Raw genomic sequence first — 26,816 nt, forward strand, 5'->3', positions numbered from 1 at the left:
AGATATGTTTGTGGCTTTATACAACTAGCATTTACACATATATGCATATTTATATGTGTGTGTACATGTGTATGTGTGTATACAAAAATTAAAAGCTACATTTAAAAGGCCAATTTGGTGCAAATGCAATCGTTGTAGTATTTAAAATACTATAATTTTAAAAATATTTAAAGTGCTTTTAAAAACTATACTTTTTTTAAAAAAAGTATACTAAGAAAGATGGCTAATATACAAGAGTCTGTTATAAACACACATGTGCAATATCACACTAATGCCAAGGTGGCAATTCCAAGCATTTGAGATAGGTTTGGGTTTGCAGAAGTTTCCTAAAACATCCCTGTCTGATGTTCTAATGCTAACTTAGATTCATTTGTCCTCCTCATACAAAGTGGATAATCATGTTTTCCTTAGACCTCACAAGTCCTAACCAGCATCATTTAAAACCTCCATTAGGGTCCTCTCTGTAAAAGAATCTATAAATTTACCTGGCAGACCTCCAGACTCTACACACAATCTCCACTTAGAAAGAAATAAGTCTGTTATTATTCATAAAGGGTTAATTTGTGCATTAAGGGGCATACATGTGTCTGTCAACTGTTTTACTTGGGTTTCGATTGTACAATTTAAATTTGACACTTGAATATTAACTGCCTTGCTCTAATTCTCTAATTTCTATTAATGTCCTACATCCAACTTCTTTCTGAGCCTCCTGAGGGCAGAGGCCTCAGCATCCATCACAGTGTAGAAGCTAAGCAAATATCTTTTGATTGACTACTTAAACATTTTTCCACTCACTGCATTGATATTAGTTCAAGAGTAGTTACCAGAATAGATAAATGTTTTTTCTAAGGGCACAATTCTGAAGAAAAACTGGCCCCTTCAAAGCAGATTTGCAAAGGAAGATGTTATTTTGACTCTAGGGATGCTCAACCTGCATCACTCACTCAATGGTGTGTGATGTGGGTGTAAGAGTCCTTACATTCGCTTCTGCTTTTGTAGCTATCGATGAGCTGAAGTCGTTTCCTAAATATTCTTAAAATGGTCTTGGCTTTTAAAAATTCATAATTGACCTTTCCCGAAAATGGAATTTAAAAAAAGGTTATCTATAAACAGTAGATCACAAACTGTGAAATTTGCAAGTTAATCAAATTAAAATTCAACACACGAGTTTTAATTAGGTCTTATCAATGTAACTCAGCAGTTTGAAATGTTAACACATTAAAGCTGTTCTAGCTAGGAAAAAAAAATAGAGGCTGGCTACATTCATATCAAGTTGAATACAAAATACGTAACATGAAATTTTTCATTCCCTCAAACTAAGGAAACATGATAAAAATGATTTTCATGGCCAAAGGGAAAGAGAATAAATCAGCTTTTCTGTTTGTGTGATGTGATCACTTGGGGCAGTCTGAGATTTTTCTGCTGCTTTCTGTGTAGCCAAACACAGCTGTCCAGATTGTTGATCTGGGGCCCCAAGTTGGTGGCATCAGAGACTTGAATTCACAGTTTCTTACCCTCTCCACCACCTGCCCCAGGCTTCCAGCATTCCCTCTGAAAATCCAACCATTTTTTGGTGATTGTTGTAAACTTTATTTTTAACTTAAAGTACAAATCACTGACACAAGTCAACAACTGTTCAACCCAAAATCTTTTCTGCAATCTAAATCTCAAAGAGCTTTTTTTTTTTTCCATTCGCAAAATGAAAAATAACTTTTGAAGTCTGTAGACCTCCAAACTGACAAGTGCTAGTTTCTTAAACACGGAGCAAGAGTCTAACATTAAGGCTTCAAGTGCATGAATGTTTATAAATGATTATTGAAAGGGTTAAAACTCAATGTTTCTACTGTTGGCTTTAAAGCAGGATAATAAACATAAGTAATTAAGGAGTGGGTGATTTTACCTGTCTCAGGCTGTGAAGTGAATTGGAAAATTGAGGTTCTTGTCTCATTAGTTCAAGTAAAAGGTTACCCAATGGTCTAAATTATCCAGCTCTTTCAGGTTAAATTATTGGCTAGCCTTCTAGTGCATGACTAACTTATGCTACAAGTATCATCATCTTCTTCTTCATCAACTTAACATTATTCAAAAACTCTTGTAATACATTTCATCATGCATTTCTCATAATGGCATTCTGAAGTAGGATGCTGTATGCGTGTACATATAAATATACACACAGAAATGAGGCATGGAAGAGGTTAAGAAAGTCACTCCAAAGACACACAACTTGGCCAAGTTCATATTTAAGATCAGGTTTGTGTGACTCCAAATAATAAATTTTATCACCAAGGTTAAGTGCTTAAGAGTTGTGGCTGACCAATTTTAATTATATTAGCTTGTGAAGAGTTTATAAGATGTCATGTTTAGGATCAAAGGGTCTAATCACTTCAATATTTTATCAGATCAGGATATGACTGTTTTCATTGATTTTCTCTCTTTCTCTCTCTCTCACACACACACACACACAAAATGTTGTCAACAAGCAGCAGACAGGGGCACATAACGGAAAAAAACCACTAATTTCAGAATTTGAGAGCAACGTTGGAACAGGTACTAAAATCTTTTTCTCACCTTAACCTCCTTTTAGATTAATTTACCATTTTCAGAGAAGAATTTCTCTGAATTGAGAACACAAACGAACAGGGGAAGACCTGCTTTTAGAAAGCGCTACCGCCTCTGTCAAAGACAACTTTTGCCTCCTTCACCATTTTGACTATGTTAACACACTTCTCTGGTCAAAAGTTCAGCCATCTGTCATCTCAGAAATTCCATGCACCCTCTTATTTCCAACTTATAGCCATAATTCTATGTCTCTGATTTGTCATCGTATAATTATAGGCTTAAAGAGGCTGACTCAATAGCTAATGCCTTCTGCCACAAGTTAATCACACAGACCACATGATTGATCTCAAAGACAAATCAGCATGTGCTGGATTATAGGGAAACTTTGTTCTTACTATCCTGGCTCATGTCCATCAATCATGCTGAAAAATCTTTCAAAAAAGACTATCTTTTCACCTCCTGGGTGAAGAAATAATAGATGATGTACACAGGAGCTATCAGACTTTTGTTTCCACTCTTTATAATTGACTTGATGTCTAATGTAAGTAAGACACATGAAATGGAAGTACACTGGGGCCATATTATTCCTTGTAAAAGGTAGGAATAATCATGCCATTTGGACAAGATGATGATTAAAAGACTATAAGATAAGAGTTGTACTATTGGATACTTGGGCTGTATCAATACTAAGTTGCAGTCTGTCAATCCAATTGACTTTGGATCGATTAATGTTTGGGTGAATTACTCAAACTTGCCCTTTGCAATGACATAAAAATGTCAGTTTTACTTAATTTTGAAGATTAATTGGCTTGATTGAAGAATTAGTTTAGTATTATGCCAACCCAGGTTCAAAAGACTCTCAGCTTAATCATCTTCCCTATTTTCAGCATCTTACGGGGAATAAATAGAGTCTACATGGTAATTTTAAAGTAGGGGGACTCATATCTTTTTGTGTACTTTTCTGCTGTTGCCAGCCTGTGATCAGAAGAGATTTCTCTTCAAAGGATGACAATTTTCAGAGTCAATCCTTACTGAGCCCTTAATGCATGTCAGGTATTATGCTCATTATTTTACCAATATTAAGTGATTAAAACCTCAAAAGAATCTTTTCAGATAAGTCTGTTATTCACATTTTGTAGATGAGAGGACTCAAGGTCAGAGAAGCAAAGCAACATGTGCCAGAGCATGGTCCTTACTCTACTCTTTATAATTCAAAAACAAGTCTGTCTGAAATCAAAGCCTGTGCATCTTCAGTGTTCTGGCTTTTATTCTCAAATTTCCCCCATCAATTCCTCTATCTATATCTTCTGGATCATTTAATTGTTGGATGAGTCTATGAGGAGAAATGGGATTTTTAAGTACAAAGACTTTCTAGACTCAACATAATGCTTAGTCTTCTCTGAGTCCTCTTTATTTTAACCTTTGATTGTCTATGTCCTACTTTCATTCACAATTCCAAAGCCAGTGTGAGCTTTCTGGGTTTCCTAATCCCTATCCTAAATTACTGTCTCTTTCTCAGCCTCAGGCTTTCTACTCATCATCCTTTTTTAGTAAAACTGAACAAAGAGAATTAGAATATCTAATTCTCCTTTATAGTATAGTTTGGTTACTTTTGCCCCCATGAAAACTGAGCCTTTAAAGGGAGGAGAATTTCACCTTTTGCATTCTCAGGAACTGTATCTCCTACCACCTGCCTTAATTATTTGCATCTATCCACATGGAGCAGCAGCAATTGGTCAGATTATAGAATACTCTTTGGAACACCTGTGTTGGTGGACAGTGTCACAGAGTGTTCAGGTGTGTTCAAACGTCAGCCAGAATGGTTATGTTTATGTTGTTTCTTGCTCCATATCTTAAGCTAGTATATTTCTAGTATGTCTCTATATATTCTTTTTCTATGACATACAGACCTGGGGCTACTGCCCTCCTCATAGGCAGGTATTGAGGGAGAAATAGCTCTCTCTCTACTCTGATAGACTTGAATCAATTTCAAATTATGGGGTCTTAATTATCGGAGACTCTAAGCCAAAGTGGGAGCAATAATAACCCCACCAGTAACAAAGTAGTATTATAATTTTCCATTTTTGTGGCGGTCTTTACATGGTTAACAAGCTTGGAGACTTTAAGAAGAACCACAGTGTCTCTGCCAACATAAGCTGAGTCCCCTGGTCATTGAACCATCTAATCATGACCCTCATCCCTCACAAAATCCACTCTATACATGAGTGTTTGTTGTGATGTGGCTGTTATGTTTTGAGTGATAGAGAGAGAATGGAGTTAGAAGGAATCAGAACCAGTAGTGGTTACTTCAATTGTGTAAATTGTGAATTGCTAGAAACAACCTCAGATGAGAGCATGGATTTTTGAGCCATGAATCTCTGGGGTTCCTTGGAAATCAGAAATTCCTTCAAACCAGCTTGATGAACACAGCCCCTGTGCACCAAAGCAAAATCCCAGCAGTCCACTCACCCGAGCACTCTGCCCTGCAATGAGCTGGTCATCCTCTGTCTGAACACTTGTCCGGCTACGTACATCGTAATCTTCCTGCTCAAAGTCTGAATCATCTTCTAGTTCTTCTGGGGTCTAAAAATACAGAGAAAAGAGAAAAAAATCAGCATATAGATCTCCCTTGACTTAAGATGGGGATAAGTCCCAATAAACCCACTGTAAGTTGAAAACATCATAAAGCAACAATGCATTTAGGAGTTCCTGTCATGGCTCAGCAGTAACCAACCAGACTAGCAGCCATGAAGACACAGGTTCTATCCCTGGCCTTGCTCAGTGGATTAAGGATCTGGTATTGCCATGAGCTGTAGTGTAGGTCGCAGACATGGCTTGGACCCCAAGTTGCTGTGACTATGGTGTAGGTTGGCAGCTACAGCTCTGATTTGACCCCTAACCTGAGAGCTTCCATATGTTGCAGGTATGTTCCTAAAAAGACCAAAAAGAAAAAAAAATGCATTTAATAGGAATTCCCTGGTGGCCTAGCGGTTAAGGACCTGGCAGCTGCTCGGCTGTGGGTTCTCTCCCTGGCCTGGGAACTTCTGCATGTTGTAAGCATGGCAAAAAAAAAAAATGTATTTAATACACTAATGTAGCAAACATCATAGCTTAGCCTAACCTACTTTTCAATTTTTTTTTATTTATTTATTTTTGGTGGTGCCTGAGGCATGCAGAAGTTCCAGGGCCAGGGATCAAACCTGCACCACAGCTGCAACCAAAGCTGCTGCAGTGATCACACTGGATGCTTAACCCCACTGAGCCACAAGGGCACTTCCCTAACCTACTTTAAACATGCTCAGAACATTTACATTAGCAAAATCGCCTAACACAAAGCCTCTTTTATAACAGAGTGCTATCGCATATATTTTATTGATTGCTCTAATGAAAGTGAAAACAAGCAAGGGTGTCTGGTTACAGAATGGTTGTAAGTGGGTCAGTTGTTAAGCCTCATGGTCATGGGGCCAACTTGGAGCCTCTCAGCCTGTGCAATAATACCAGGTAACACACTTTAAGCGCCTACGCTCATCACTTTTTCTTACGTTCTTTACATACACTAACTCGTACTGTTTTCTCAACAGTCCTATCTATGATATAGACAGTGTTTTCTCCATTTCACATGTAAAGAAACTGAGGCCTGAGAGGTTATACCTTGTTCAAAGTCTTCTAAGGCAGATAGTTGGAAGCATGTACTTGAAATTACCATGCTCTGTTAATTTTGAGAGGATGAACGCAGGAGCTGGCAAGGATGGTGCAGGAAGGGAAGATAGTGTATTCTTGAGAGAGTCTCAGGTCAACTGATTTTAGCCTGAAAGCTGATGGTCATCCACAACCGGCCTCTTGGCACAGAGTAGCACCACCTCCCAGCGCTCTGTCTTTTAAAAGGACAGACCAGCCCACAAGCAGGACTCATGGTCCAGTTCCCCATTCAAAGGGCACATTTTAATTCCACTGGTTTCTTTGGCTACCTCCGTGTAATTAATCAGGTGTGGTTATTGATGACATCTTGATATTGGTCAGACAGGCATAAAACGAAGTCCTTGCTGCCAGGATCACAGCATGCCCCGTAGTTTTCCAAGCTGTTGGCATATCCCTCGTTTTCCTTCTGTTTCACCATCAACCTTATTAATATTCACTCAGTCATCTACAGATGTTCAAAGTTCTTGCATAGAAATATTAAAAGGAAGAGGTTTTGTTCCCATGCTTTATTAACTAAAGGAGGGGTAAAGTGGGCAGAGCTTGGCTCATGTGACTGGTGGCATTTTCACTGTGGACAGAGACAAGGATCTCTGCTCATTTCTCACTCTTCTTGAGTGTGCTGAGGAACAATTACAGCAAGTGGGTAAATTCTGCTGACAGATGAGATGACAAGATTGCACACACTTTTCATCATTCGTTTTGAAAAGGAGAGAGAAAAGTAAAATGGAAAACCTCACTCAACAGAAAAAAAAAAGGGGGGGGGAGAAAATGACAGTGCCTATAGTACTGTGTCCAAACATTTCTAGGATCTGCGCTTTCGGTAGATGAGTCAATGGCAAACACAACCTGGCAGTGTGACGCTCATAATGACAAGCTTGTATTTGAGTGGCTAAGGCTCAGGAACCAGAATACCATTTAAAAATGGTTCAATCCCTGGCCTCGCTCAGTGGGTTAAGGATCCGGTATTGCCGTGAGCTGCGGTATAGGTCGCAGACATGGCTCAGGTCCCATGTTGCTGTGGCTGTGGTGTAGGCTGGTGGCTATAGCTCCAATTCTACCCCTAGCCTGGGAACTTACATATGCCATGGGTGCAGTCCTAAAAAGTAAATAATAATAATAATAATAATAATAATAATAATAATAATAATAAAATAATAGCCTGGATGTGGACCTAAGTGACTTGAATATTTGGGACCTAATTCTGCCACTGATATACAGGCTGTGTGTCTGTTACAAATCACTTAGAGCTCTTCTTCTTTTCTGTCTTTTCTCTCACAAAAGGGAGATACTAGCTGCTACAAGCCCTGGCTGCTTCACAAGATTCTAGGCTCAAATATATATGAAAATGCTTTGTAAACAAGAAAAAGTAAACTAAATAAGAAGTTATAGTTACAATGATTATGCTTAATAATAAAATAGACACCTAAGAACAGCTACAATCATCGTTAACATCATCATAATGGCCACAATTTTTTACTACTTACTCTGGCATTGGGCTAAAGGATTGCAATGAAATAAATTTTCAATGAAATAAATTTAATCCCCATTTTAGAGATGGATAAGCAGGTCCAGAGGTGTTCAATAAATTTTCCAAGGCACCACAACTAGCAAGTCAAGGGTTCTAGAGCTTCTATCACAAATACCACTAGACAAATGGATATTAAAACATTCTCTTGTGTCTTAAGCATGCAACAACCCCATCCATACCACTCATACACATAGTTCTGTGCACATGAAGTTTCCTGATTGTATGTAAATGTGTCTCCTATCTATGCTGTTATTGTTTTGAATTATTCATTTTAAAAGTACGAGTGCTGATTTTTGGCTGGTCAAGGACCTCCACAAATTAAAGGAGACATGGAAAAATACTGAAGGTCTAAAAATGGGCCCAGAGATAATCAGACTTTTATTTTTAGACAATGTCATAAGGTAAAAGGAATAGGGAAAAAAATGGAATTCACTAGGCTGGAGGCTGGGGAGTGAAAGCCAAACCTCAGTTCTGCCCTTATGTTCTCTACAGGGAGGCCTTTTTACTACAATAAATAACTATTTTGGGAAGTTCCCATCGTGGCTCAGTGGCAACAAACCCGATTATTACCCTCAAGGATGCGGGTTCAATCCCTGGCCTTGCTCAGTGGGTTAAGGATCCTGCATCACTGTAAGTGTGGTGTAAGTCACAGGCAAGGCTCAGATCCTACATTTCTGTGGGTGTGGCCTAGAGCAGCACTGTAGCTCTGATTGGACCCCTAGCCTGGAAATTGCTGCAGGTGTGGCCCTAAAAAAACCCAACAAAATAAGAACCACTTTGGTCTACTCTTGGCTCTATGATTCTACTATTTAAAATACCTCCCTTCTAAGAGTCTATTGGATTAATTTGTTCTTATTACAGAGGCCCAAGAATATCATGTGACTTGTCTAGGGTCAAGCCACAGGTCACTTGTAGGACAGGATCCATTGATCTACCTGCCTCCAATTGCCAATCAGATGTTCAATCTTCTCTACAACAGCTTCCATAAAGAAGCAAAGAGAGAATAGGCTGAAAAATTTACACTCGTTTTCACCAGGATGCGTGAAACATGTATTAAGGACTATTGAAAGGAATGACTCAAATATAGGAGATGGGATTCAGATGGTGGAATAATAGGACTGGAACTCAACTTCTTTCCTAAAGCAAGAAAATTTACAACCAAATGCTGAGCAATCTTCAACCAAATGGACTGGAGATTTTCAAAAAGATATCCTACTCCAGAAGACAAATAGGAGGCCACATTAAGAGTTAGGAAGGGTGAGTAAAAGATATAAGCAACCTCATACCATACCTCCAAGGTGGGAAGCCCCACAAAGTGTAAAGTAACTGTATCATAGAGACTCACCTACAGGAGTGACAGTTCTGAGCCCCACATTAAACCCCCACATGTAAGGGATATGGCACCGGGAGAAAGAGCCCCTGGAGCATCTGGCATTGAAGGCCAGTAGGGCTTATGCACAGGGGCTCCACGGGACTGGGGGAAATGGAGACCCCATTCTTAAAAGGTGCACACAGACGTTCATGTGCACCAGGTCGCATGGCAAAGCACAGTCTCCATAGGAATATGGGTCAGACCTTACTCCAGTTCTTGGAGGACCTCCTGGGGAAACAGGGGTGAATTGTTGTTGGGGAAGGACATTGGAAGCAAAGCTTTGGAAATATTCATCAGCATGCCTTTCTCCGGAGGTCGCCATTTTGGGAAAATCTGCCCCCCCCAGCACTGAGAAGCCCAGGGCAAACAACAATCCAGGTGGGATCACAGCCCCGCCCATCAGTAAACAGGCTACCTAAAGACCCCCCCAGGCGCACAGCCCCCTCTAATCTCACCCAGAGACAAAGCCCCACCCACCAGAGGGATAGGAATTAGCTCCACCTACCAGTGGGTAGGCATCCATCCCTCCCATCAGGAAGCCTAGAGCAAGACCTCATACCAACTTCAGCCACAAGGGGGGCATACACCAGAAGTGAGAGAGGCTACAACTCTATTATCTGTAAAAAGGTCACCACACCAAAAACCTATAAAAATGAAAAGACAGAGGACTATAGCTCAGATAAAGGAAAAAGAAAAAAGAGCTAAGTGATGAGGAGATTCTCAGCATCCAGGAAAAAGACTTTAGACTGTTGATGCTGAAGATGATGCAAGACATTGGAAATAAATTGGAGGCAAAGATGGATAATTTACAGGAAACACTGAGCAAAGACATACAAGATATAAAATTTAAGCAAGAAGAGATGAAAAATACAATAACTGAAATAAAAAATTCATTAGAAGCAGCCAACAGCAGATTACAGGAGGTGGAAGAGTGAAGAAGCGAGGTGGAGGACAGATTAGTGGAAATCGCGGATGTGAAACAGAAAAGAGAAAAAAGATTGAAAACAAATGAAGAGAGCCTCAGAGAACTCTGGGACAACATTAAAAGCACCAACATCTGTATTATAGGGGTGCCAGAAGGAGAAGAGAGAGAAAGGGACAGAAAAAATATTCGAAGAGATAATAGCCAAAAAATTCCCTAACATTGGCGAGGAACCACTCACTCGAATCCAGGAATTGCAATGAGTACCATATAAAATAAATGCAAGGAGGAACACCCTGAGACACATATTAATCAAAGTGACCAGAATTAAAGAGAAAATGTTGAAAGCAGCTAGGGAAAAGAAACAACATACAAGGGAACTCCAATAAGGTTATTGGCAGATTTTTCAGCAGAAACTCTGCAAGCCAGAATGGAGTGGCACAATATACTTAACATGATGAAAGGAAAAAACCTCCAACCAAGACTACTTTACCCTGCAAGGCTCTCATTCAGATTTAAAGGAGAAATAAAAGCTTTACAGATAAGCAAAAGCTAAGAGAATTCAGCAGCACTAAATCAGCATTACCACAAATACCAAAGGAACTTCTCTAGGCAGAAAAGAAAAGGCCTCAACCAGAAACAAAAATACCACAAATGACAAGGCTCACAAGTAAAGGTATATATGCAGTAAAGATACAAAATCATCCATGCACAATTATGCCACCAAAATCAGAAATTGTGAGAAGAGGAGGGTACAAATGCAGGACACTGGAGATGAACTTGCAATTAAGAGACCAACAATTTAAAACAATCTCGTATATATATATATATATATATATATATATATATATATATATATATAGAGAGAGAGAGAGAGAGAGAGAGAGAGAGAGAGAGACTCATATCCAAACTTGAGGATAACTGTGAACCAAAAATCTACAATTGATACACAAACAAATAAGAAAAATCAACTCAAATACAACACCAAAGTTAGTCATCAAACCAGAAGAGGAGAGGACAAGAGAAGAAGGGAGGAAAAAAGAGCAACAAAAATCCAAAGCAATTAATAAAATGGCAATAAGAACATACATATCAATAATTACCTTAAATGTTAATGGACTAAACACTCCAACCAAAAGACAGAGACTAGCTGAATGAATACAAAAACAAGACACATACATATGCTGTCTTCAAGAGACCCACTTCACTTCTAGGGACATAAACAAATTGAAAGTGAGAGGATGGAAGAAAATATTCTATGCAAAAGGGAATCACAAGAAAGCTGGAGTATCAATACTCATATCAGACAAAATAGACTTTAAAATGAAGAATATTTCAAGGGACAAGGAAGGTCATTCCATAATGATCAAAGGATCAATCCAATAAGAAGATATAACAATTTTAAATATCTACCCACCCAACCTAGGTTCACCACACTATATAAGACAACTTCTAACAACCTTAAAAGGACAAGTCAACAATAACACAATCATAGTGGGGGACTTTAACACCCCACTTATAGCAATGGACAGATCATCCAGACAGAAAATCAATAAGGAAACACAGGCCCTGAATGAAGCATTAGACCAGATGGACTTAATAGATATTTATAGGACATTCCATCCAGAAGCAACAGAATTTACATTCTTCTCAAGTGCACATGGAACATTCTCTAAAATTGCTCACATCCTGGGCTATAAATCAAGCCTTGGTAACTTTCAGAAAATTTAAATCATATCAAGCAAATTTTCTAACCACAATGCTATATGACTAGAAATCAATAAGAAAAAAATGCAAAAAAACAAACAGGTGGAGACTAAACAAAATGCTACTAAACAACCAATGGACCACTGAAGAAATCAAAGAGGAAATTAAAAAATACCTAGAAGAAAATGACAACAAAGACATGACACTCCAAAACCTATGGGATGCAGCAAAAGCCATTCTAAGAGGAAAGTTTCTAGCAATACAAGCCTACCTCAGGAAACAAGAAAAAGCTCAAATAAACAAGCTAACTTACAGCTCAAGCAGCTAGAGAGAGAACAGACAAGACCTAAAGTTAGCAGAAGGAACGAAATCATAAAAATCAGGGCAGAAATCAATGAAATAGAAGTGAAGACAACCATAGAAAAGATCCGTGAAATGAAAAGCTGGTTCTTTGAAAAGATCAACAGAATTGATAATCCCTACCTACCAAGAAAAAAAGAGAGAGGACTCAAATCAATAAAATTAGAAATGAAAAAGAAGAAGTAACAACGGACATCACAGATATACAAAGGATCATAAAAGACTACTATGTGCAACTATACGCCAATAAAACAGAAAACCTAGAAGAAATGGACAAATTCTTAAAAGAGTCCAATCTTCCAAGTCTAAAGCAAGATGAAATGGAAAAAAAGGAATGGACCCATCACAAGTACTGAAATTGAAACTGTGATTAAAAAACTTCTAACAAACAAAAGGCCAGGACCAGATGGCTTCACAGGCGAATTCTATCAAACATTTAGAGAAGAGCTAATACCTATCCTTCTGAAACTATTTCAAAAAATTGCAGAGGAAGGGACACTCCCAAACTCATTCTACGAGGCCACCATCACCCTGATATCACAAAAGATACCTCAAAAAGAAAATTACAGGCCAATTTCGCTGATGAACATAGATGCAAAAAAACCTCAACAAAATACTAGCAAACTGAGTCTGACAATACATTAAAAGGACTGTACATCATGATCAAGTGGGATTTATCCCAGGAATGCAAGGTTCTTCAATATCCACAAATCAATAAGTGTGATATACCATATTAACAAACTGAAGAATAAAAACCATATGATCCTCTCAATAGATGTGGAAAAAGCCTTTGACAAAATCCAACACACATTTCTGATAAAAACCCTTCAGAAAGTGGGCATAACGGGAACCTACCTCAACATGATGAAGGCCATATATGACAAACCCACAGCGAACATCATTCTCAATGGTGAAAAGCTGAAAGAATTCCCGCTGAGATCAGGAATAAGACAAGGATGTCTGCTCTCGCCACTACTCTTCAACATAGTTTTGGAAGTCCTAGGCACGGCAATCAGAGAAGTAAAAGAAATAAAAGGAATCCAGATTGGAAAGGAAGAAGTAAATCTATCCCTATTTGGAGATGACATGATACTATACCTAGAGAATCCTAAAGACTACCAGAAATCTGTTAGAGCTTATCCATGAATTTGGCAAAGTTGCAGGATACAAAATTAATACATAGAAATCATCAGCATTTCTATACACTAACAATGAAAGAGCAGAAGGATAAATTAGGGAAGCAATGCCATTTACCATCACATCCAAAAGAATAAAATACCTAGGAGTAAACCTACCTAAATAGACAAAAGACCTGTACTCTGAAAACTACAAGCCACTGATGAAAGAAATCAAAGATGACACAAATAGATAGAAAGATATACCATGCTCATGGATTGGAAGAGTTAATATTATCAAAATGACAGTACTACCTAAGGCAATCTACAGATTCAATGCAATCCCTATCAAATTACCAAGGACATTTTTCACAGAACTCAAACAAAATTGTTAAAGTTTGTTTGGAAGCACAAAAGACCCAGAATAGCCAAATAACTCCTGAAAAAGAAAAATGGAGCTGGATGAATCAGGCTCCTGGACTTAAGACTATACTATCAAGCAATAGTCCTCAAAACTGCATACTACTGGCACCAAGACAGAAATATAGATCAGTGGAACAGGATAGAAAGCCCAGAATTAAACCCTCGAACCTACAGCCAAGTCATCTATGACCAAGGAGGCAAGAATATACAATGGAGAAAAGACAGCCTGTTCAATAAGTGGTGCTGGCAAAACTGGACAGCCACGTGTAAAAGAATGAAATTAGAACACTCCCTAACACCCTCCACAAAAATAAACTCAAAATGGATTAAAGAACCTAGGTATAAGACCAGACACTACAAAACTCTTAGAGGAAAACATAGGTCAAACACTCTCTGACATAAATGACAGCAACATCTTCTCAGAGCCACCTCTTACAGTAATGACAGTGAAAACAAAAATAAACAAATGGGACCTAAGTAAACTTAAAAGTTTCTGCATAGCAAAGGAAACCCTAAACAAAATGAAAAGACAACACACAGAATGGGAGAAAATCTTTGCAAATGAATCATCTGACAAGGGAGTTATCTCCAAAATTTATAAACACCTTCTGCAGCTCCATACCAAAAAAACAAACAACCCCATCAAAAAATGGGCAAAAGATCTAAACAGACAGTTCTCCAAAGAAGACATACAGATGGCCAAAAAACACATGAAAAGATATTCAACATCACTCATTATTAGAGAAATGAAAATCAAAACCACTATGAGGTACCACCTTACACCAGCCAGAATGGCCATCATCAAAAAGTCTACAAACAACTAAGTGCAGGAGAGGGTGTGGAGAAAAAGGAACCCTAGTACACTGTTGGTGGGAATGTAAGTTGGTGCAACCACTGTGGAAAACAGTATGGAAATTCCTCAGAAAACTGAAAAACAGAACAGCCATTTGACCCAGCAATCTCACGCCTGGGCATCTATCCAGAGAAAACCATGACTCAAAAAACACATGTACTCCAATGTTCATTGCAACACTATTTACAATAGCCAAGACATGGAAACAACCTAAATGTTTGACAGAGGAGTGGATCAAAAAGATGTGGTACATATACACAATGGAATATTACTCAACCATTAAAAAAAAGAAATACTGGCATTTTTAGCAACATGGATGGATCTAGAAATTATCATGCTTAGTGAAGTTAGTCAGACAATGAGACACCAACATCAAATGCTATCACTTACATGTGGAATCTGAAAAAAGGACTCAGTGAACTTCTTTGCAGAACAGATACTGACTCACAGACTTTGAAAAACTTATGGTTTCCCAAGGAGACAGGTTAGGGGGGTGGGGAGATGAGCTGGGGGTTTGGGATGGAAATCCTATAAAACTGGATTGTGATGACCATTGTACAACTATAAACATAATAAATTCATTGAATAATAAAAAATAAAATTTTAAAAAATGTAAAAAAATTAACAACAACAACAACGAATAAACAAACAAACATAAATGAGTTTTCATTGGGAGCGGAAAGATGAGGACATAGGTTGGCAACTGCAACATGAGAGTTTGGGTGATGCATGAAGAAGGATTTCCCAACAGACCTCTGCATCACTGGAATGGGTTGGTAACTAGAAAGGAGAATTAAAGATTTCCTAAAACTAACGTAGAACAAAGTTTTCCTATTCAGGACTGATTGGCCGTTGGCATCTCTATCCTGTATTAGGTAGGGGCAGCCTAATTTAGCTCCTTGTCTCTGCCCTTACCCCACACTTTCTACTCTTTAAGATCTAACTCAGATCATGTTCTTCTCCTGCTCAGAGTGCTTCAATGGCTCCCATGTCTCATTCAATGTGGTCCTGAGGCCACATGTGGCATTCTCTCTCTCTGTAGCACACCTCCCCTACCACTTTAATGGCTTGTTTCCTCCTCCTTCTTCAAGTCACTTCCCAAATGTCACCCAATGACAACCCTTCATAAAACTCCCCCTCATCCTGTGTTCTGTCCCCTTTATACCATCTTGGTTTTCTCCACAGCACATTAACTATCATGTTATATCTACTTGTTTGTTCTCTGTCTCCCACCAAGTCCTCCCATTCCTTGATGATTGGAATTTTTGTTCACCTCTTTATTCAGGGCGCTTCCAACAGTAGGGCATCTAGTAAGCATTCAACAAATATTTAATAAATGAATGACCAAAACTGAATCACCAATTTTTTAAAATCATACTAAATTACTTTAATTGAGATAAGGAAACAACACTACAGATATCATGGGACCATGTTGCTAACTGCAGTCTGTAAGAGGTAAATCAGTTTTGTCACATAAGGTATTTCTAAAGTCTCTTTAACTCTGCGTATTTTCTTTTTTTTTCTTTTTTCTTTTTGTCTTTTTGTGTTTTTTAGGGCTGCACCCACAGTATATGGAAGTTCCCAGGCTAGGGGTCTAATCAGAGCTATAGCCACTGGCCTTCGTCAGAGCCACAGCAATGTGGGATCCGAGCCACGTCTGTGACCCACACCATAGCTTGCGGCAATGCCGGATCCTTAGCCCACTGAGCAAGGCCAGGGATCAAACCTGAAACCTCATGGTTTCTGGTCAGATTTGTTAACCACTGTGCCATGACGGGAACTCCCAACTCTGTGTATTTTCTAACTACAACAAATATTCTGACTCCAATACTTGCAATTTTGATAATATTGCTGATTTATTTAACAAGTTCTATGTCATTAATTAATTGTATAAATTTCAGAGTTCCCACTGTGGCTCAGTGGGTTAAGGACCCGACATTTTCTCTATGAGAATATAGGTTTGATCCCTGGCCTTGCTCAGTGGGTTAAGGATCTTGCATTGCTGCAAGTTTCAAGGTAGGTTGCAGATGCATCTCTGATACAGTGTTGCCACGGCTGTGGCATATTGGTATATGCTGCAGCTATAGCTCTGATTCAACTTATGGCCCAGGTACTTCCATATGCTGTGAGTATGGCTGTAAAAAGGGGAAAAAAAAAAAGATAAATTTCTTCCCAGAAGGATGAGGAAAAGGAAGTGTTTCTTAGGAACCTACTAAAGCCAGGTCTATACTAGTGCTTTAAAGCTGTGGTAATATTTGCACTCATTTACAGATAAGGAAACTGAGGTATGGAGAAGGAAATTAGCATGACGATGACCCCCAAAACTGTTTAAACCATAGGTTCCCAAATTTTATTGCTTCAAGAATTGTCTCAGTAATTATTTTCAAGGTATCTCTAGGCTAAAAACAAACAAAACTAATAGTTCTGCTGACTAATCTGATCATAAAAAATGGATGAAGTTGATTGTCCTAACAATTTAGTACCTGTTACGCATTGCATTCCTTCTCAAACCTTGGAATACAATTGAACAGTCATTGAGTTTGCTTTTTATCACAGCAACCACCAGAAACTCTGCATCACAAAGATAGGATGTAATCAATATATCATCAAAAGGAATGTACCAACCTAACATTTAAACCGTGAACTACCTTCAGCTAATATTTCACATGGTATCTGAGAGATGTCAGTGTGTTTTTCTTGACATTTTAAGATATCTTGCAATGCTCCAGGGCATCTTCATGCCTAGTTTGGGAGATGTAAAATTAAGCTACAAAACTTTATCTAAACCCTGTCCTGGACCCTGCTGGTTCTCTTCTCTGCTTTCAAAAGTTTCATATGCAACTAAATTAGAAGGTTTCAATTATATATATATATATATATATATATATATATATATATATATATATATGCAAGTGTGTATACACACACACACACATATATATGTATGTATATATATCATAATAGATTTTTTTTTTCAGGGTCATTCTCCGAGAAGCAACTACTGCATTGTTGAATACAGATTTTCTGACACCAAGATATTACCACCTTACTTACCCTTATCCACCCACTTAGGATACCCACCTTATCCTACCCACTTACTTTAATATCCAATATTAAACGTTCAACTCCTTGTGTCTTAAATATACACTTGCTCTTCCTTGTTTGCAGATTTTTTATTTGTGAATTTTCTTGCTCACCAAAGTTTCACTGTAATCCTAAAAATCAATATTTTTGTAGGTATTCATAGACATGCGCAAGGTGGCAAAAACTTTGAGTCACCCAACAAGCATATTCCTAGCCCAGGTCAAAAAACAGCACAAAGTTCTGCTTTCTTATTTCAATTCTTATACCATAAACACATATCCTTTTTTCAGTCTATTTAGCACCACATTTTTGTTCTTTTTGTTGTTATTTCTCTGCTTAAAATGTTGTTTAGAGTTCTTAAGTGCAGGAAGGTTGCCATACCTTATAGAGAAAATGCATCTGCTAAATAAGCTTCCTTCAGACATAAGTGAGAGTGTAGTTGGCCATGAGTTTAATGTTAATTTATAAGTAATACATATTTGATGAAGTGTCTTTAAACAAAAACACACATAAAACGAACTAATATATTGATCGGTTAATGAAAATGTATCCAGAGGAACACAGGAACCTAACCCTAAATTTCCCCAAGGAACAACGTTTCAGTATTCTTTAATTTGGGGTTCACAGCAACACGATCAAATATAACTACTGCAAATAATGAGAATCAAATGAATGCTAGTGTGTCAGATTTGCCTGTTTATTTTTTAAACTACATGTTGTAGTATTTAGAAAATCTTTCTTTCTTCTGCCCTGGCTGTGCACATAGCATGCAGAAGTTCCCAAGCCAGAGATCAAACCCACACTATAGCAGTGACCCAGGCTACAGCAGTGACAACACCACATCCTTACCCTGCTGAGCCACCAGGAGCTCCAGAAAACTTTTATGTAGCTGATAGATCACCAATGACAAGCTTCAGCAAGAAGCAAACAACAAAATAATCTCAAGGAAGAGAGGCAGAGTAGACCCGTTCTCAGAGAGAAGTAGGGTCCTGAAAGGTGAGGTTGGAATATAGGAAGGATGAGTTTGCCTGTTTCCAAAGAGTGCCTGGAGCTGGCCTGGAGCATCTATGTGCTAACAACATCATTAAATATGTATTGATTGCTGTAAGGCAAGGTGATGAAGAATTTGACCCTTCAAGGTCCTTTCTGCCTTTATTTTTTGGTAAAAAAAATTTTTATTTTTCCAAAGCATAATCAACACTTTGGGAAGAAAGGAGACTTGGCCAGATTTGCTGGGAAGACACTCTCCTTGCTTTCCTGTCTTTCGCCCTGACTTAGTGCAATGATATTTTTCTAGGTAGACTTAATCATTATACACAGCAAACCAAGACTTTACAAAATGAAGCCATCCTGGTACTGAATTGGGAAAGATTTTTTAAACAACAATTTGTATATACAGTACATTTCTCTCTTCCTAAGTTTTAAGTGGTGTGAAATCCATCTGATCAAATCACTCAAAATGTCGAGATGGAGGAATGACACTTCATGTAACAAAGATATGGCATTTTTATCTAAAATTATGTTTTTTTTACAGCTCATGAATGAATAAATGAATGATGGCTTATAAACTTCCTAAGCCTCCCAGATGAATGGTTGTCACAAAAATGTGAAGGCTAACAAGGCAGAAAAAATGGCAAAAGAGAGAATATGTCTTGAGAATCGTAGTGGAATTTAGTGCCAAATGCTTTGAAAACATAACTTGCATGGTCTATTACTTTATTTCACAAGTTAGTATATAAGGGGGAAAAATGATATAATTTGTTACCAGCTTAAAAGGCTGACTATCCTTCCTATCCTTCTTCTTCACTTCTCATCTTTTCTCTCATTCTCTTCCCATCCCCACAGGTATCTGTTTTTCTCTCCCCCTAACATGCATCATATTAAGCACTGCACCAGACAATGCATTCTAGTGAAGGGAAAATAAAAAAACAGACTTTGCTTTCCAAAATTTCAGTCTAAAGAAGGTAATAGACGTAAAAGGAAATAGAGTAACAATTATTACCACAAGCAGAAAGAGCTACAGGTAGTTAAAGAATAGTGTGAGTATTTTGGAGGGGAAAAAAAAAATGTAAGGAAAGAAGATTTGAGCCAGGTCTTGAAAGACGGTGAGAGTTTGACAGATCTAAAATGGGCAAGTTAAAAGGGGGTTCCACTGTGGTTCGGGGGTAATGAACCCAACTAGATCCATGAGGAAGTGGGTTTGATCCCTGGTCTTGCTCAGTGGGTTAAGGATCTTATGTTGCTGTGGTTGTGATGTAGGCCAGCAGCTATAGCTCTGATTCGACCCCTAGCCTGGGAACTTCCATATGCCACAGGTGTGGCCCTAAAAAGACAACGTAATAATAATAATAATAATATGCAAGTTAGAAGAACAGGAAATACATTTGACAGTCTTCAAAGTCCAGAGCTGAACTCTACATTGCTACATACAATTGGTGTTGTCTTGAAATGGAGTTTTAACTAAAGAACAACCCCCCCTTGGCTAAGAAGGCAGCTGCAAGCCTTTCCAGCTGTGCTCATCACTATACCACCCTTCTTGTAATACTGTAACAACTGTGTGCTCTCTGTCCAAGCCAACAGCCCTGCTAATTAGGTACCCAGCATTGCTTATCAGTTCTGCTTCTGTAACCTTGCTTGCTCAGTTTCTTAGGGAGGAACACTGTCTGCTTGGGGATGGGGGAGGTCTGGGATGCTTACATGGGAAAATCAAGACCTTGTAGTGTATAAAAGTTACTGAGAACAAAGACCTGGTGCTCAGACTCTGGAGGTGACTCCTCTGAGCCTGCACCGGTGCTGAATAAACCTTGCTTTTCCCTATCTCCGAGTGCTGTTTGTCTCCTTCCATTGTCACGGTTTTTGCGGTTTCCGCAACAGTCTGATACAACTTCTACAATGCTCTGAACACTTTTAATTAGTTATGGAATTATTATGAAAGGAAGACATATTTCATGAAAAGAGCCAAGCTGCTTAAAGATGAGAAGATAAAAAGATGCTATTTGTGCTCCCCAGTGAAGAAGTTGGGTGGATGTTTCAGGAGAAGCATTAAGTTGATCAAGAGGGAAGAGAGATTATTCCTGGTGATGTTCTGCTCCATCTGCTCAGATCACCTTGCAAGAATCATGTTGTCTTCTGGACATCTGTCTGGAGACATGTTTCTACAATAATTTCTTAGCCTCTTTGCTGAAAACTCCATCTTGTCCTGCTTTACTTTACCCCATCTTCCTGCTTGAAAAACAGTTGCAGTGCTGGTGAATGACTTAAGCTTAAGCACAAAGACCTAAAGGCATAAGTTATTCATAGGGTCAGCTGAATGAGGACCTAATGTGTTGGTCTAGGCACGCTGGACTTGTGCAGATTGGCAAGCCTTTTGCACAGCATGATATGTCCTCTTAAGAACAAAAGAAAGAGGAGCCTCATGGCCCCAAGGGGTTTATGAGGGGTCATTAGCAGGATATGCATTAGCAAGGAGAACCTAGGTGCAAACCTAGGCCCGCCTTCTGCAGAAGTACAATGGTGATTCTCTAGATGCTATTCATAGATAGCTGATGCCAAGCTTCCTCAAATGCTAATGATAGTTAAATGCCTAAAGGTCAGAATAACAGCTTAATCAGCAACTGGCTAATGTGACTTTTAAAATAACTTAAAAAAACCTATATCCTGCACCTACAACCCCCTCCTCACTTGATGTAATCCTCAAGAGCACAATAAAAGCAGTGTGGTTTCTTGAGGCAGGGCTCTTGGTCCCTGAGACCTTGAGTCCCCCGGTTCCCACCTTTACTTAAGATAAATGTCTCTATGTCCTGTTTTATGCTAACTTTTTTCCTTAAGTTTCACAGCACCCATTCTTCAGCCCCAACCTGCTGAGCTGGTCTCAGCAGACATCACAGTTGAAGAGGACCACACATAGGTTTAATGACTTCAAAGATATCAGGATTTGGGGGAGAATTAATGACATATGAAATTCTTTTTTTTTTTTTTGTCTTTTTGCCATTTCTTTGGGCCGCTCCCACGGCATATGGAGATTCCCAGGCTAGGGGTTGAATCGGAGCTGTAGCCACCGGCCTACGCCAGAGCCACAGCAACGCGGGATCCGAGCCGCGTCTGCAACCTACACCACAGCTCACGGCAACGACGGATCGTTAACCCACTGAGCAAGGGCAGGGACCAAACCCACAACCTCGTGGTTCCCAGTCGGATTCGTTAACCACTGCGCCACGACGGGAACTCCTATATGAAATTCTTAAAGAACTTGGTATGTATTGTGCAGAGAGAACAACACATCACAGATACTTCTTGAAACATCTGAAGGACCACACATAGAAAATGAATTATTTAGTTATTGTTTTGTGGTATTTGAGGAGATGCTGGTTTAGATGCTCAGTGATCACCCTGAGAGAAAGTTTTTCAAGGTGAATCAGCAAGTAACTCATAGCTTCATTGAGCAGCCTCGGGGACAGTTGTGGAAGCAGAGGATGGAAAAAGAGTCTAGGGTCGCCTCATCCAATATGGTGGCCACAAGCTACAGGGAGTTATTGAGAACTTTAAATAGTTTTGAATACATTTGATTAAATTAAAAATTATTAAAATCCATTTCATCTGTTTCTATTTGCTTTGTTGACATATTTACTAAGAAATTAAAAATTCCAAATGTGGCTCACTTTATACTTTTATTGGACAACAGGCTTTTCAGATTAGCACCACAGATGCACCATCTCTATGTCAATCATATAGCCACAAATATATCTATGTCATCAATTTTGCTTTTGAATATTGAGTTTATTTTAAGAAAGAGTTCTGCGGCTAAAGAAAGTGTTTGAAATCAACTATGCCAAACTGCTGATAAGGCAAGGAAAAAAAAAGTCTCAGCATGGAATATTATGCAGCAGTTAAATGGAAAAACATAAGCTATGTACCTTCATAGAGACAGATGAAGACACATTGTGGGTGAACAAAGCAAATTGCAAACAACACTTATATGAGTTTTAATATCTGCTGTATTATGTTTTCTAGTGAGTGTCTATATATAATTACTTAGGCAAAGGTTTAAAAGGCTCATACCTACCTGACAATAGAAGACCAAGGATGGGAAGGTAGTAGGGAAGGCCACAGAAGGAGGTTTTTTAGAAAGTTATTTAGCCCTATTTATAATGTCTTAGTTATTTGTTACCAGAAAAAAATATAGCTTTATACTACTTTATTATTATTATTATTAATACTATGAAGCTGGATATTCTCCATTTCTCTCCATCCCATGGCTTTCTGATCCTAATGGGAAATAGTGTCAGCAATAGGAGCACATGGAGAATGGGGGGGGTGCCCCTAAGTTTGTATCAAATTTAGGCAACAATATGTGCAAGAAGTAGACGGGACAGAACCCCTTAGGATATTCAGTGCTAATCTAGGTTTGTTGGTATCATTCATCCCTTCATAGGTAAAATATCCTTCAGGAGCTAAACAGCTTACCAAGTTAAACTAAATAATTAAAAAACAAAGAGTAAATTCCTTGGGGTCCCTACTAGAAGCTCCAATCATGTCCGAGCTACAGAGGAATCACGTACCCTGATCATCAGCACAGCCTTTCTGATGTCCCGAACGCCGTCATACACCAGGCGAGAGGCATCGATGAACTCATTCTCCTCAAATGGTTGAGGGACGTTGGCGCTCAAGGCTTCAATGGCAACCTCCACTTGTTCAGCAAAGCGTGGCATCACTGTATTAAAGTGAAAAGCAGTGGATGAGGCAATCTTTCATACTCCTTTGTTTCAGCCTTTAGGCAAGATGGTGTGCTCTAGGTATTTCCACATTTCAGTGGATCTGCGTACCCACCTGTCTAATTTGGGGTTGATCCAATTTAGTGGTCTTTGTGCCACTTACCTTCTGCAGGGGAAACAAACATTTCTCCCTGAATGATGATGGTATGCAAAGAGCAAGTTTTTGAAACCTGCCCAAGGAAGTGTGGTATATATAGTGTGTGTGAATCCAGGTTTCATGATAAGTGGAGTTCCTCTTCTGCTGGTCCTTAGCTGTGAAACTTTGGCCAGATATTATTGTCCCTTCTAAGTCTTCATCTTTGTCTATAAAATATAATAGTAAAATCCTACCCTGAGATTCAGTGGGATGAAGCATACAAATGCATTGGATAGCATCTGGCCCTTAAAAAGCCTCAATAAATTTGTGACTAACATCAGATGTTAAAGTCATAGCTGGTAAGTAACAGACATTAACCTATGTAGTTCCACAGTAAAATGTGAATGAAATGACCCAATCCATTTCACTTTTGCAGGTTTTGAAAACTTAGAGGTGGGGAGAGGCTTGTAGAAAGACTGTTTACTAGGGGAGAAAGAAATCCCAGAATATTCCAGTAGAAAGGCTGTGGAAAGAGACCAATGGACTCAAAAATAAGTTTGATTTAGTTTCAATTTACCAGGGCTTTGTTGATGTGCAAGAACATGCATCTATACATTTTAAAATGTGAGCACCTCTTTCTTTAAACCAGGACACCTGTGTACATGCTGGAAGTCTACAGAAAGTAAATTCGGTGGCTACTTAAAAAATGCTGCTGATTCACTGATTCTAGAAAATTATAAGTCAATGTTTTCTGCTGTTATCTTGTAACAATCAATTCGCATAGCAAATGAAAGCCAAAAGCACAATTCATTTTATTTACAAGGACAATAAAATAGAAACATCATTCATCTATTTCCATTTCTGAACTTTCATGCCTGATTCGTCATTTTATTTTCATCCTCTGTGGATAGTTTAACATCCATTTTAATCCCTAGCATGAGACACTCTGCTAAATTACTTTATTCTCTAGGGTCAGAGTATTCAAGATGAAACAGTCCTAAAAAAATGTTTTTCTACTAGGAAAAGTCAAACTTAATATTTAAAACAAAGGGGGTTATGGGAAAACGGAGAAACCATTCTTTCAGCAGAAATTATCAAAACAAAAGCATGGCAAGGGGCAGATTTCCTTCTGTGAGTAAATTACTATGATTAATTCTGTATACTATTTGAATTTTTCATTTGGGTCTTTGAACTGCTTATATATAAAAAGGAATTTGGGAGCTATTGAGCTGTATTGCTGCAAAAAATGAATCAAAGAAAAATATACTTCTAAACCCACCACATTAGGCTAAGATCATTTCAGCTATCCATTTGTGTTGGGAATAAATTGTTTTACAAGACTAAATAATCTATATAATTAAAATTGACCTTCTTAAGCATGAAAACATTTTTGCATGTATTTGTCATTTTCACATGAGTACCTTTCTTAAATGAAATGACAAATTCTTTTCCTTTCATAAACTGAAAATTCTAAACAACATTAATTCCATTTGATATCTAAGCTACCATCATGACCATCAATAATTTAATAGATGTATATGATAACATCAGTGGTATTTAGCTGCACACATTTTTGTCCCTTTTTTATAACTGATGAATGGTACTCCTACACCTATGTAAGATTAAATACTTCTAAATATCAATATGAAACAAAATAAAAAATAGTCAAAAGATTAGAAAATGCAATTCACAAAAAGGAAATCCCATATTATTGATAAATACAGAAAATATTTGACTTCACTAATGATTGGAAAAATTACAGTGTAAACAATGAGATAGCATTTCATACTTGTTGGGGGATCAGCAGATGAAAGCTTAAAGTTCCCATCTTACTGAGCATGTGGGAAAAAGGAAACCCTTATACGATAGATGGAGTGAAAATGCTTTGTCAAAATCTAGTAAAATGAAGCTTTCCAGTCCCGAAAGACCGAGTAAATTGGGGGCACAGGAATGACTTTGTGTCTCTATAGTTACAATTTGTTGTTATTGTTGTTAGGCTGAATATTCCAAGAGTTAGCAATAAAAACAACAAGTCCTACTGTATGGCACAGGGAACTATATCCAGTATCCTGGGATAGACCATGATAAAAAAGAATGTGTGTGTGTGTGTGTGTACATATATACGTATGTATCACTGAGTCACTTTTTTCTACAGCAGAAATTGGCACAACATTGTAAATCAACTATAATTTTTTAAAAACATTTTAAAGAGTTATATTAAAATCTTAGAATAATAAATGCTTTAAGAAAGCTCTTTTGACTGGCTCTAACCTTGACATATTCTGCATCTTCTAACTCAGGGGGGGAACCACTGTGAGCGTTTCACCCCAGAATCACAGATAAAATGAACTTGCAGATGTAGGTCAGGGGATAGACAATATGTTAAAGCGAGACCTGAGGTCAAAGTGTTTCAGCAAACTGAAAAGACACGTAATTTTGAAGAAATTTAAAAATTCACAAGAGTATGATGCATAATTTAAACATACATGCATTTTACTACACATATTCTGTAAGGATGTAAACAACTTTAAGTTACAGTGGTTACCTTGGAGGAAACAGGGAGAGGCATCGGATTAGGCAAAGGTCTTAAGGAGACTTTAGGGACTTAATCTTAATTCTGATATAAATAATAATGGGAATCAGATATGGTCAGATGTTAATATTTGTTATACCTTATAGTGCAAGTTGGGCGTTGGTTATATTACTCTGTTCCTTTTGTATCTTGAAATCTTTTCAAAGTTCAAATATTTAAAAAGAGATGAACAATATTACCATGAAGGATGAACTTCACCTTATAGAATAAGGCTTGGAAAAAATAAAGTTCTAGCTCAAGGCCCAGAACATAGTAGAAACCAATTTGATCCACAGTATTAAGTGAGGCCATCCCTCAGAAATTGTGACTGTGATCAAATGCTTAATACTTGACCTTAAGACCTGCCAGCTGGAAAGCTGAATCTAGTAGTCCCCATCTATTAGACCCTTTGCATAAGGACCTTGGATGGAATCTAAAAGAGACAGCAAGACAGTGAGATTGTGTTGCTTTGTTTTGTTGGTCACCCTGAGGAAGAGTTGAGAAACAGGAAAATGCAGGAGGTGCCATGCTCTTTTTCCCCACCTTTCTTTAGCCCTGATTCTGTGCCCGAGAGAGAAAAGAACATTAAACTCTAGAGGGATCATTTTCATCAGGGATGCTTTGGGGCCCCAAACACTCCCGGTACTGCTGGGAAGCCCCATGTTTAGAGAAGGGCATCTTGTTTGCTCCAGCGTGGAGTAGAGACTCTTGGGCAAATTAGGAGGTAAGGTCTTGGTATGAACAACAGTGTTATGGATATGGCATTGTCAGAAGG

General features: G+C 38.3%; 1 protein-coding gene across 2 annotated transcripts in view; it reads right to left on the reverse strand.

Annotated features, from left to right (window-relative positions):
• The window catches only part of CTNNA2 (catenin alpha 2), a 281,632-nt gene that overhangs the window by 62,691 nt on the left and 192,125 nt on the right, over positions 1-26,816 (reverse strand). For both annotated transcript variants that reach the window (XM_047781655.1, XM_047781656.1), the window contains exons 6-7: positions 23,181-23,332; positions 5,029-5,142 (exon numbers count right to left, since the gene is read on the reverse strand). In XM_047781655.1, the coding sequence (XP_047637611.1) occupies positions 5,029-5,142; positions 23,181-23,332 (266 nt within the window). The remainder of the gene's footprint in view (positions 1-5,028; positions 5,143-23,180; positions 23,333-26,816) is intronic.

Source organism: Phacochoerus africanus, chromosome 5 (genome assembly GCF_016906955.1).
Source record: "Phacochoerus africanus isolate WHEZ1 chromosome 5, ROS_Pafr_v1, whole genome shotgun sequence".
NCBI classification, from domain to species: Eukaryota; Metazoa; Chordata; class Mammalia; order Artiodactyla; family Suidae; genus Phacochoerus; species Phacochoerus africanus.